This window comes from Sceloporus occidentalis, unplaced genomic scaffold (genome assembly GCF_023333645.1).
Source record: "Sceloporus occidentalis isolate IW3139 unplaced genomic scaffold, rSceOcc1.0.p SCAF_20, whole genome shotgun sequence".
Lineage (NCBI taxonomy): Eukaryota > Metazoa > Chordata > Lepidosauria > Squamata > Phrynosomatidae > Sceloporus > Sceloporus occidentalis.
The window spans coordinates 11,855,946-11,868,557 of record NW_028317000.1 but is presented as its reverse complement, the minus strand read 5'-3'; the positions used below and the strand labels follow the sequence as shown (position 1 = coordinate 11,868,557).

Genomic DNA, 12,612 nt, shown 5'->3' with positions numbered 1-12,612 from the left:
ATTGCCGTTCCCCGCCTCACTCCATGGGACGAGGCGGGTAAAAAATAAGTATTATTAATATTATTATTATTACAGTGTTTCTGTGGATATAATCTATCTACATCTGACTCTAGTGCATTGATGGCAAATCTTTTAGAGACAGGGTGGCCAAACTGCAACCCAAAACCCACTTATTTATCTCAAAGTGCCGCGTTCCTATGGCTTTCTAGTAACAAACTCTGGCGAACGCAGCGGCACACATGTCCACAGAGAGGGCTTTGAGTTCTCCCTCTGGCACCCATGCCATAGGTTTGCCACCACTGCTTTAGTGTAATGCATTGAGACTACCACATCAACATGCTTCAGATCAGGAGAGAACGCCTTCCCACAGCACCCAGGCATTGGGATCACTCCAATATAAACCAAGGTGTTTCCTCCTCCTTTTCAAACATGTTAGGCACACAAGAATGCATGCACATACAGAAGATGGAGCAAGTTTGTTTTCTGCAGCTCCAGAGAATAGGACCGAGAGCAATGAACTCAAAGAGAGATTCCACCCCAACGTTAGAAAGACCTTTAGGAAATAAAAGCTGTTTGACAGTGGAAGACGCTGCCTAGGTACATTCTGGAGTCTCCTTCTTTGGAGGTTTTTAAACTGAGGCTGGATGGTCATCAGTCGGTTATGCTTTGATTGTGAGTTCCTGCATGGCAGAATCGGGTTGGACCTTATGATCCTTGGGGTCTCTTCCAACTCTATGATTCGATGTTAACAAGAATTCCAAGTTAACTTGAAAACATTAAGAGGATCGTTTTTTGTGGGTTTTTCAGGCTATGTGGCCATGTTCTAGAAGAGTTTATTCCTGATTTTTCACCAGCTTTCAGAGAAGATGCCAGCCACAGATGTTGGTGAAACGTCAGGAATAAACTCTTCTAGAACATGGCCACATAGCCCGAAAAACCCACAAAAAATGATGGATGCCGGACATGAAAGCCTTCGACTTCACATTAGGAGGATCACTCTGACGTACAACCCAGGCTGTTCCCTCTGTCTTTTGCAAACATGTGATGCACATAGGAATACATGTGCACACACACAAAAACATCATCACCTTAGAGGCACATTCAAACCCATGAGAAAGCCTATGTGATTATGGTTCCTAACCCATTGCACACAAGAATGCATGCACATACACAAAAATACTCGCTCACTCCAACATCCAACCCAAGCTGTTTCCAAACATGTTATGTACACAAGAAGGTATAAACATAAACAAAACACCACCACCTTAGATCAACATTCAAGACCCATGGGAAAGCCTATGTGCTCAGGTTCGTAACCCATTGCATAGAAGAGTGCATGCACATACACAAAAACGCTGGATCACTCCAACATCCAGCCCAAGCTGTTTCCAAACATGTTATGTACACAAGAAGGTACTACTTTAGATCAACATCCAAGACTCTTGGGAAAAGCTATGTGCTGATGTTCGTAACCCATTGCACACAAGAATGCATGCACATTCACAAAAAAACTGGCTCACTCCAACATCCAACCCAAGCTGTTTCCAAACATGTTATGCACACAAGAAGGTATACACATAAACAAAAACACCACCACCTTAGATCAACATTGAAGACCCATGGGAAAGCCTATGTGCTTATGTTCATAACCCATTTCACACAAGAATGCATGTGCATACACAAAAACTCCGGATCACTCCAACATACAATCCACTTTCCCAAATGTTATGCACACAAGAATGCATGCACATACACAAAAACACTGCTTCACTCTGACATACAAACCACTTTCCCAAACATTATGCACACAAATGCATGCACATACACAAAAAACACTGGATCACTCCAACATACAACCCACTTTCTCAAAGGTTATGCATACGAACGCATGCGCATACACAAACACTGGATCATGCTGACATCCAACCCAAACTCTTTCCCCGTCTTTGCCAAACATGTTCTCTATGCAAGAATGCATACACATAAACAAAAACACTGCCACCTTAGATCAACATACAAAACCCATGGGAAAGCCTATGCGCCAGAAACTAAAGGAGGGGGCAGTTGTGGGGGTCTAGCAGCCAAAAAGACAAAGAAAAAGGAGCTGATGGAGCCTCTGCTTTTCACAACCCATGGGGGGAAAAGCTGGAGAAGGTCCAAGATCTGTGGGGGGAGACGCATACTTGACCTCTCCCCGTGACACTACTCCTTCCGCGTTGCACATCAAATAGTCCCTTAGGTCAAAGGTCCCAAACGCACTGCAGAAATAATCCAGTTTGGGACCACTTGAACTGCCCTGGATCAGTGCTAGGAAAGTCTGGGAATTGTGAGACATTGAGCCTTTGATAGAAAGCATTGGTGTCACCATAAACTACAATTCACAGGATCCCTTAGCACTGAGCCAGGTCAGTTAAAGTGGTCTCAAACTGGATTATTTCTGCAGTGTGTTTGGCACCAAAGTCATGCCAGGTTGAGGAGAAAGCAATGGTGGGGTATTTTGGGGTGAGGGATGCTCCATAACCAGGCAAACAGATCAGGGAGGATGCCGGGAGGTTGGAGTCCCATCATCCCCACCTTTCTCTGTGTTTTGACAGCTCTGGACAGGGCCAAGAGGTGACCCTTGCAGAAGGATTGGATGGAAGAGCGACAGGCAGAAAGTTGGGGTGCTCCACTGGAGACATGGGCATCTTTGGGGGTGCATGATGAAGAGAGTGGTAGTTTTTTTGGGGGGGCGTTCCTCTTTCCCCACCCAAAGAAATACTCCAAGTGCATTCAAACAAGAGCTTTCCTACTACCTTTGAAATCAATGCATATCCTCTTTCGGGGGGGACCCCAAAGCAGTGCAACAGTCTCCCCAACTTTGGACACAAGCAGACTTTTTGGATTCTGGAAACCTGGGTTCAAATCCCTGCTCGGTCTTTTGCAAGTCACACTCTCTCAGCCTCAGAGGCAAACCCACCTTCTAAAACCAATTTGCTAGGCTGGGTTCACTGCCTTAGGGTTGCCAGAAGAAGTCAGAAATGGCTTGGAGGCACACACAACAACAACAACAACCCAACATTGACTCTCATAGGCAGGGGACCCCCTCTGTAAATAGTCTGGGGAGGGGGATGCAGAGATATTGGAACCCCCCCCCCAAAAAAAAAAGTTTTGTCTGAATTAAAGGGAAAGTTGCCACAAACACACACAAGAAAGCCTTAGGAAGTTTCTCAGGAATGGCACTGAGAAGTCTTGGGGCTCAAAGGAGAGACAGACCCCCTCCCTTGGTCCCTTTGGTCCCCCAAAACAGATCCTATCTATCTATCTATCTATCTATCTATCTATCTATCTATCTACAGTATCTATCTCCAAAAGGGGGAAAGGATTTTCCAAGAAGGAAAAGAAGAAGAAGAGAAGAAGGTTCCTGGGCTGCATTCCTTTCCCCCAGAAAAGAAGGGAGGCTGCTTGGGCCAAAAATTATGGGGGAGAGAGGGAAGGGGAAAGGGAAAAAAGAGGGAGGGAGGAAGGAAAGAGAGAAAGAAAGAAAGAAAGAAAGAGAGAGAGAGAGGGAGGGAGGGTAAGAAAGAAGGAAGGAAGAGAGAGAGAGACAGAGAGAAAGAGAGAGGGAGGGAAGGAGGATAAGAAAGAAGGAAGGAAGAGAGAGAGAGAGGAGGAAAAGAGAGGAAGGAAGGAAGGAAGGAAGGAAGGAAGGAAGGAAGGAAGGAAGGAAGGAAGGAAGGCGGGAAAGTAAGAAAGAAGGGGAGGAAGGAAAGAAAGAAAGAAAGAAAGAAAGAAAGAAAGAGAGGAAGGGAGGGCGGGGGCGGGGGTTCCTTGGGGTGCTGACCTCGTCCCACTTGATGAACTTGCTGCCTTTGCGGAGGGTCTCCGGGACACAGAGGGGCTCCAGCTGCAGGGCATGCACCCCCGGGCGGCCCCCGGCCATCCTGGGACCCTGCTCCGGCGGCTGCTCCTCCTCCTGCTGGACTCTTGTCTGCTGGGCTGCGAAGATTAAGAAGAGGGCGAGGAGGCAAGGCAAGGCAAGGCAAGGCAAGGCAAGGCAAGGCGGGGACACTGAGCCCGGAGGAGGAGGAGGAGGAGGAGGAGGAGGAGGAGGAGGAGGGCTTAAAGAGCCCTCCAGAGCCCCAAGGGAAGAGCAGACCCTGCAAGGAAGAGAGAGAGAGAGAGAGAGAGGAAGGAAGGAAGGAAGGAAGGAAGGAAGGAGATAGGAAAGGGAGGGGGAGAGAGAGAGAGAAAGGAAGGAAGAGAAAAAGAACGAATGAATTATTATTATTATTATTATTATTATTATGCTTTATTAATATAGCACTGTAGATGAATGAAAGGAAGGAAGGAAGGAAGGAAGGAAGGAAGGAAGGGGATGATGGGCTGGGCACCTCCAAGGCCTTTCCCCCTGAGGAGGGTACATGGGGCTTCCTGGGCAAGAGTTCCCCAGAGAGGGTTGCCCCTTCCTTGCCCCTGAGGCTGAGAGAGTGTGACTGGCCCAAGTTCATGAAAGGCTATGGAGCACCCTTAAAAAAAAACATGGGCATGCCAACACATCTGATAATCCAGAGGAGGAATCTGCACTCGGGACAAGAGGCCACTGTGTCAGGACAGAAGAGGGAGAAACAGACTGGTTCCCAATTGGCAAAGGAGTCAGGCAAGGCGGCATCTTATCACCTTATCTGTTCAACTTATAACTTATCTAAGGAAAGCAGGATTGGACCCAGAAGAAGGAGAAGTGAAACTCGGAGGAAGGAATATCAACCATCTGAGATACACAGATGACACTGTAATGCTAGCAGAAAACCTCTCAGACCTGGAGTAACTACTAAGGAAGATGCAAAGAAGAAGTGCAAAGGCAGGAACAGAACGTAACAAAAACCCAAATAATGATCACCGAGGACTTTCATGGGTTCAGTAGGATGAAGAAATAGAAATAGTCCAAGAGCTTCCATACCTGGGATAAAACCTTGATAGAAATGGGGAATGCAGTCAGGAAATCAAAAGTAGATTAAGTATGGGGAGGGCTAGAAAGAATTCTAAAACGCAAAGATATACAACTGAGCACAAAAGTGAGAATCACACAAGGCATTGCATTTCCTATTAACACATATGGATGTGAGAGCTGGATAGTTAAGAAAGAAGACAGGAAGAAAATCCATTCCTTTGAGGTTATGTGGGGCTGGAGAAGAGAGGATCCTGTGGACGGCCAAAAAGACAGGCAAATGGAAGCCAAGATGGCAAAAATGAGGCTGTCGTACTTTGGGCACATCCTGAGAAGAAAGGACTTTTTGGGAAAGGTGGAGGGAAGTAGGAAGAGAGGAAGGCCACAAGCCAGATGGATGGACTAAGAAGGTCACTATGGGTTTTATAGGGTTGCAGGAATTACCATATATATTCGACTATAGGTCGACCTCATGTATAAGTTGAGGGCATGTTTGGGGGCCAAAATTATGGATTTTGCTATGACCCATGGATAAATCGAGGGTTAAACGTAGGTGCATATAGCAAAGGATCTAAAGGCGGAAGCAAAGCAAAACAATGTCAAAGAACATACAAAATTCCAGCAGACATAACTCTTTGTGCGTTGTGCTTCTTTTAAATAAGAGTTAAGATACAGTACTTACACTGAGCCATGGATAAGTCGACTCAGGTTTTTTGAGTCCATTTTTTAAACCTAAATTTCTAGACTTATACATGAGTAGATACAGTAAGCAGAGCGGTGGAGGACAGAGGGGCTTGGAGACGTCTCATCCATAGGGTCACTATGAGTCGAGATCAACTCAAGGGTAGTTAGCAACAACAAAAAGGAATGTTAGAGCAGGGGTAGGCAACCCTTTTGAGCCGGGGGCCGGGTTGATGTCCCTCAGACAACTGGGGGGCCGAAGCCAAAAAATAAATAATTAAACAATTTTTAAATAAATAAATAAATAAATAAGCTGGGACAAATGTAGGACAAAATTTTCAAATGGAGGGCACTTTTTAAATAAAAAATGGAGGACACGTGAAAAAATTTGCTGATTCTTTAAAAAATGTTAAGATAAATGCATGTTTCTGAGGCTTCTATAGACAATTGCCCCACCATGCCACTTGCGCGAGACGCCAAAGGCCCCGGCGCCAATCGGCGGCAGGACCGGGCTGGGGCCGGTCCCAAGGCCTCGCCGGGCCGCATCCGGCCCGCGGGCCGCAGGTTGCCTACCCCTGTGTTAGAGGGTAAAAGAAGGAGAGGAAGACTACAAACCAGATGGATAGAGTCAATCAGGGGGGTTATTATGGGCAAAGGCTTGCAGGATCTGGGCAAAACTGCAGTGGAGGATAGGATTTCTTGGAGAGGTCTCATCTACAGGGTCTCCATGAGTTGGAACCAACTTGAGGGCAGCTAACAACGACAGTAAATCATATCCCTTCACCGTCTCTTCCCCAGACTAAATACATCCAGCATCCAGGGTTCGATGCCCAGTTCAGCCATGACCTCCGCTGGGTGAACACATCTCTCTAATTTAGTGGAATGGTAAAAGAGTTGGTAGAGAGCTAGCGTGGTTTGAGTGTCCGACTGTGACTCTGGAGACCAGGGCTCGATTCCCAGCTGAAACTCATTGGGTGACTTTGGGCAAGTCACACTCTCTCAGCCTCAGGGAAAGGCAAGGGCAAACCTCCTCTGAACAAATCGTGCCAAGAAAACCCCAAGATCGGGTCGCTTTGTTGTTGTTGTTGTTGTGTGCCTCCAAGTCGTTTTTGACGTACAGCAAACCTATTGTAGGCTTTTCTTTGCACGTTTCTTCAGAGGGGGGTTGCCCTGGCCATCCTCTGAGGCTGAGAGAGTATGACTTGCCCAAGGGTTCACATGGGGTCAGTTGGCAACGACTTGAAGGTGCACAACAACAACAACAACAACAACAAACCAAGCACAGAGATGCATTGGCAAAATAGACCGGCCAGATGACCCAAGTTATAGGGAGCAAAAAATTATCCGTTTCCTAGATGTTTCTGGATGGACAGTCCAGGGTTAGACTAGCTGACCATCGAGGAAGCTTTGCTGGATCAGGCCAAAAAGTTATAAAATATCTGGAAGTCAAGTTAAACTTTCAGATATTTTCTAACTTGTTGGCCTGATCCAGCAAAGCTTCCCTTTTGCATTCTGAAATGCTTGCAAACTCCCAGCAGACTATGTGCTTCTGAATCAGTATCCTGCAGAGAGCTGACCCTGAAAGCCCTCCTTGGCTGCTTTCTGGGAATTGAGAAATCAAAAGACTGGACCCAGCTGGCCTTTGGAGGAATTGTACATTTTGGATCCGGGACTTTTTAAAGGGACAGAGAGGATGCCGAATCCAAGCAAAGCATCTTATATATCTAGGCCACGATGAAACAGGGATGATCTCTTCTTTCATCCAAAAAGCAGCAAAGCAAGGACTTCTTTCTTCTTCCCCTTTGCAGCCCTCCATAGTGGCAAGCCATGCAATGGTTCCCCAACATTGGTCCTTCGGGTGTTTGGGACTTCGACTCCCAGAATCCCCAGCCAGTTTGGCCAACAGTCAGGCATTCTGGGAGCTGAAGTCCCAAACATCTGGAGAACTAAAGTCTGGATGTCCAGAAGGTTTTGCCCAGAGTATGTTTTTAGGATGGAAAAGAGGCTGAAAGTGGGGTTCTAGCCGAAACAACAGGATCCTGGCCACTGCTGTTGTTTTGTTACGTTTCTAATTTTTCTATATTTTAATTCTTGTTTAAAGCTTGAGATCTTTTTTTCACATTTGAAGATAGATAGACAGACTGACAGACAGACAACACTCAAACCACTACATGCTGGCTCTCTATTAGTTGTTTATAATTTATGTATTTTGTTTTATGTTTTGAAAAATTATATATACACACACACACACACTGTGTGTATGTGTGTGTGTATATGTGTGTAAATATACATATATACATATATAAAATACACACCACACACACATAAGACATTGGGTGGTTTGGAGGGTTTTAATTGTATTTTTTAAAACTGTATGCTATTTTATCTTCATATTGCTGTAATCCGCTTTGATTCTTCTGCGAAAAAGCGGAATATAAATACTGTAAATACTATTATTATTAACACTATTATAAGAAAATAAACTCATAACATCAGACACACACACGTACGTGTGTATTTATGTATGTCATGTTACCAGCTCCTTTTCTTCCTTAAAAAACCATTTTTAAAATCTCCAGTTCTTTTTTGAAAAGACGGTGGTGATGCTGATATTGATATTTTTATAGCGCTAGGGACCACTTGAAATTGCAATGATCAGGTTCCCAAATCTGATATACCAAACGATGACTTTTTTAAGGAGCAAAACTACCAGAGAACTGGGATTCTGGTTCTCTTAGGCTGCGTCCACACTGCAGAAATAACCCAGTTTGACGCCACATTAACTGCCCTGGCTCAATGCTTTGCAATTCTGGGAGCTGTAGTTTTGCATGAAATTTAGTCTTCTCCATCCAAGGGCTCTGTTATCGCAATAAACTACGGTTCCCAGAATCCCACAATGTTGAGCCAGGGCAGATAAAGCGGGGTCAATATGGATTATGATATTCATATAGTCATATATATGGAATATGATTTACATACACTCATCCCTGAATATTTGCAGTTTTGATATTTGAGGATTTGATTATTGACGGATTTAATTAATATGTTATCTCAGGGAATATGTAGGTCCCGCAGTGAAACTCTATGGTCAACTTTAACTAAAAGTCGCACTGGAGGCCCTAGAGATTCCTAGAGAGGATACTCTGCTAGGCCTTTGTAGCTCCTTCGGTACAACTCTATGGTCAACTTCAACTAAAAATTGCATTGGAGGACCTACAGATTGCTAGGCCTTTGTAGTTCCTCTGGCGCAACTCTATGGTCAACTTTAACTAAAAGTCGCACTGGAGGCCCTAGAGATTCCTTGAGAGGATACTCTGCTAGGTTTTTGCAGCTCCTCCAGTGAAACTCTATGGTCAACTTTAACTAAAAGTCGCACTGGAGGACCTAGAGATTCCTTGAGGATATTCTGCTAGGCCTCTGCTGGCACAACTCTATGGTCAGTGTCTGTTGGACATTGACCACAGAGTTTTGCTGGAGGACCTAGAGATTCCTAGAGAGGTGTCTTCTCAAGTAAAAATGGTGTTTTTGTTATTTGCAGGTTTTCCATATTCACAAGGGTCTTGTGCCCATAACCCTGGCGAATAAGGAGGGACAAGTGTATATGGAATATGATTCATATATATGAAAAATGATTCATATATATGGAATATATGTCTATATATATGGAATATATGCAGAAATTTAGATTATTTCTGCAGTGCGGATGCAGCACACAGAAGTCCAGTCAGAACAAAACCAAGTTGCATAGTTGAGAGATAAAATTCTTGGCCCTTTAAGAAAGCAGATATTTGCTTTAAGAAAGCAGATACGCTCCATCACAAACATTAAATCTTACTCATAGCCGGACTAAGAGGAGATCTGGGAATTTCCCAGATCTTGCTACACAACCGTGAGAAAAACAAGACCTAATACAAGAACTTTAGGACCTGTTGTTCAGGGTTGTGGGTTACAACTGGTTTCTATTGACCTCTTGCACATGGTGTTCAAAAACACAAAACATGTTTCTAGTCCTCATACTAAAACCTGCACCGCAGCCGGATAAAATATTTATAGTCATCCCTCCTTATCCACTGATATTTTTATCCATGGATCAAGCATCCACGGCTTGAAAATGTTCCAAAAAAGTATAAATTACAAATAGCAAACCTTGATTTTTTCCAATTAAGGGGCACCATTTTGCTCTGCCATTCTATTTAATGGGACTTGAGCATCCATGAATTTTGGTATCTAAGAGGGATCCTGGAACCAAACCCCAATAAGGACCCACTGTATATTTATTTATTGCATTTGTATGCCGCCTTTCTCCCAAAAAGGGACCCAAGACGGCTCACAAGATAAAAACACCTTAACAACCAAAAGAACGCTTTAGATATATTACAGAAGTACAGTAATAAAACAATTGTAAAGTATAGAAACACAAAGAATCATCCGTAAGTTGAAAAGCATCACGTATAAGGTGATGTGTTTTAATTCTATCTATGGCATTCGCCATAGAGGTAGTGGGTTTGAGCATTGGACTTGAGGTCCAAAACACACTGAAAAAATAATCCAGTTTGAGACCGCTTTAACTGCCCTGGCTCAACGCTAGGGAATTCTGGGAACTGTAGTTTTATGAGACATAGAGCTGGCAAGCTAAGGCCTACCTGTTTAGACAGGCATTTAAGCCAGAAAGTTTTTAGAGCATGGGACAGTGTTGTATTGTTTGGAAGTATTTTTAACCTTTTTATCTTTTTAACTGTATTTTATTATTTTAATATGTAACCGGTTTCAATACTGTAATAATTCTGTTTTAATGTACTATTTTTAATGCTTTTAATTGCACTGTTTTTTAATGTTGTGAGCTGCCCCGAGTTCCAGTTTTGGGAACAGGGTGGGATAATAATAATAATAATAATAATAATAATAATAATAATAATAATAATACAGTGTGCCCGCATCATTCAGTTTATGCTGAAAGCCGTGTGCTGGAAGAGGCAACGGCACATGTGTTCATGGTGTGCGCAATGCGCCGCATGCACAAGCCCCATTATTTTTAATGGGGCTCAAGCATACATGGTATTTACCTTATGTGGGGGGGGGTCTAGAACGGATCCCCCACATAAGGAAAGGGCGCACTGTAATAATAATAATAATAATTATTATTATTATTATTATTACAGTGCACCCTTTCCTTACACTAATAATTTTTATTAGTAGTATTATTATTTATTATCTGTCAGGGAGCTTGGATGCCGCAATAAACTACAGTTTTCAGGATTATTATTATTATATTTTCTTATATCCCGCCTTTCTCCCAATATAGGGACTCAAGGCGGCGAACAAGCACTGGGCCAAAGCAGTTAAAGCAGTCTCATACCGGATTATTTCTGCAGTGTGTTTTGGGCCTTTGGCTCTGGAGACCAGAGTTCGAGTGCCGGCTCAGCCATGGAAACCCAGACCTTGGGCAAGTCACACTCTCTCAGCCTCAGAGGATGGCCATAGCAAGCCCTCTCTGGAAAAAACATTGCCAAGAAAACCCTCAGATGGGTTCACTGCTTTAGGGTCACCAGGAATCGGGAACGGCTTGAATGCACACAAGGACAACGCTGTTATAACGCGCTGTTGCAAAGAGCTGGTAGGCCATTGTGTAAAGCCAGACAGAACAAAAAAACACTGTTGTTGTTGTATCCGATGCGAGGATTTCCCTTGTAGAGGGAGAAGTTTTCCGGAGGTGGGCCCCCACCCTGCCTTTTTGCAAAAGATATTGAACAGGATCGTCGAACATGAAGCCAACTTGGCTTGGGTCCACAGAGGAAATAAGCTGTCACTTTCAAACTTCCAGGGCGTTGGAAGAAAATGTAAGCATGCAGATCATTGGAGGAAAAAACTGGAACTCTTGACCCTTTCTGGAATTTCTCCCTCGTGCGCCGATGGAAAAAGAAACCCCTGGCGCATTGCGGGAATTACCTTCGCAATGCTGCAACACAGATGTGGCACCTGGGAGTTGCATCTGCACTGCAGAAAATAATCTGGTTTGACCCTGCTTTAAGTGCCATGATACAATGCTATGGAATTTCGAGTATGTGTGTGTGTGTGTGTGTGTGTGTGTGTGCGCACGCGCATACACACACACACACACACACATAAATGTCAAGGATAAAATCCAGAACCATGCACCTAGATGGATTTAACAGTATACTAAATATATGGGTATAACAAGGACAATTGACTATCTACTATCAGAATATCTCCAGAGGAAGTTATATGATATCACACTTTATATTTAGTATCTATATTAACTATATATTGGTCAAATTATGTAATACAAAATCATTTCATACAGACTTATAACCTGAGTCGACTTATCAACAGGTCAATGTCAGTACTGCATTTTAATATACAGACATATATATATGTTGAATGGCAAGAGTTTAATCTGCCCTAGAAGCACTGATCCCTTTTTACTCCCTCATCCATCCAGCCTTTAGTATGTGCACTGATAGTTATGTCTGCTGGGATTTTGTAACTTCTTTGGCATTGTTTTCCTTTGCTTCGCCCTTTACATTTTTCATTGCAAATAACATCAGATAACATGGCAAAGAAACGATAGGACTCCAAGAGCTCAGCTAAGGAAATGTGTGTGTTTGTGTGTGGCACTTTTCCCCATCGCCTGAATTTTTTACGCGCCACTAAAAGTGCATTATGCTAAGTCGTCCCCATAAATGTCAAGCCCACATTGGTTTAAAAATGTCTGTTTGCTTTTAAATACAGATCAGATCGCTATCGCCTATCCAAAACACTCGCCCTTCTGCAAAACTCGCTCAGGTTCCAAGTTGTTTTTCGGGGTCACAGAGTGAAACTTGTAAATAGATACTGAGTATATTCACAACACACACGCTGTCATATCCAAAAGTCATTATTTTATTTTATTATATTATATTATAAATACAAACAACATGGGTTTTTTAAAAAAAGGAGTCCCCGCAACGGTTCGAAAGGCAATATTTTCGAATGCAGCTCCTTTT

At 43.5% G+C, this 12,612-nt stretch overlaps 1 protein-coding gene across 2 annotated transcripts in view; it reads right to left on the bottom strand.

The window, feature by feature from the left end:
- Positions 1 to 3,990, bottom strand: part of PLCB3 (phospholipase C beta 3) — a 68,364-nt gene extending 64,374 nt beyond the window's left edge. The window contains exon 1 of one of the 2 annotated variants that reach the window (XM_089483631.1): positions 3,824 to 3,990. In XM_089483631.1, coding sequence (XP_089339757.1) covers positions 3,824 to 3,922 — 99 coding nt within the window. In that variant the 5' untranslated portion in view covers positions 3,923 to 3,990. The remainder of the gene's footprint in view (positions 1 to 3,823) is intronic. The other variant, XM_089483630.1, reaches the window with a different exon arrangement.
- Positions 3,991 to 12,612: the final 8,622 nt, after the last annotated feature.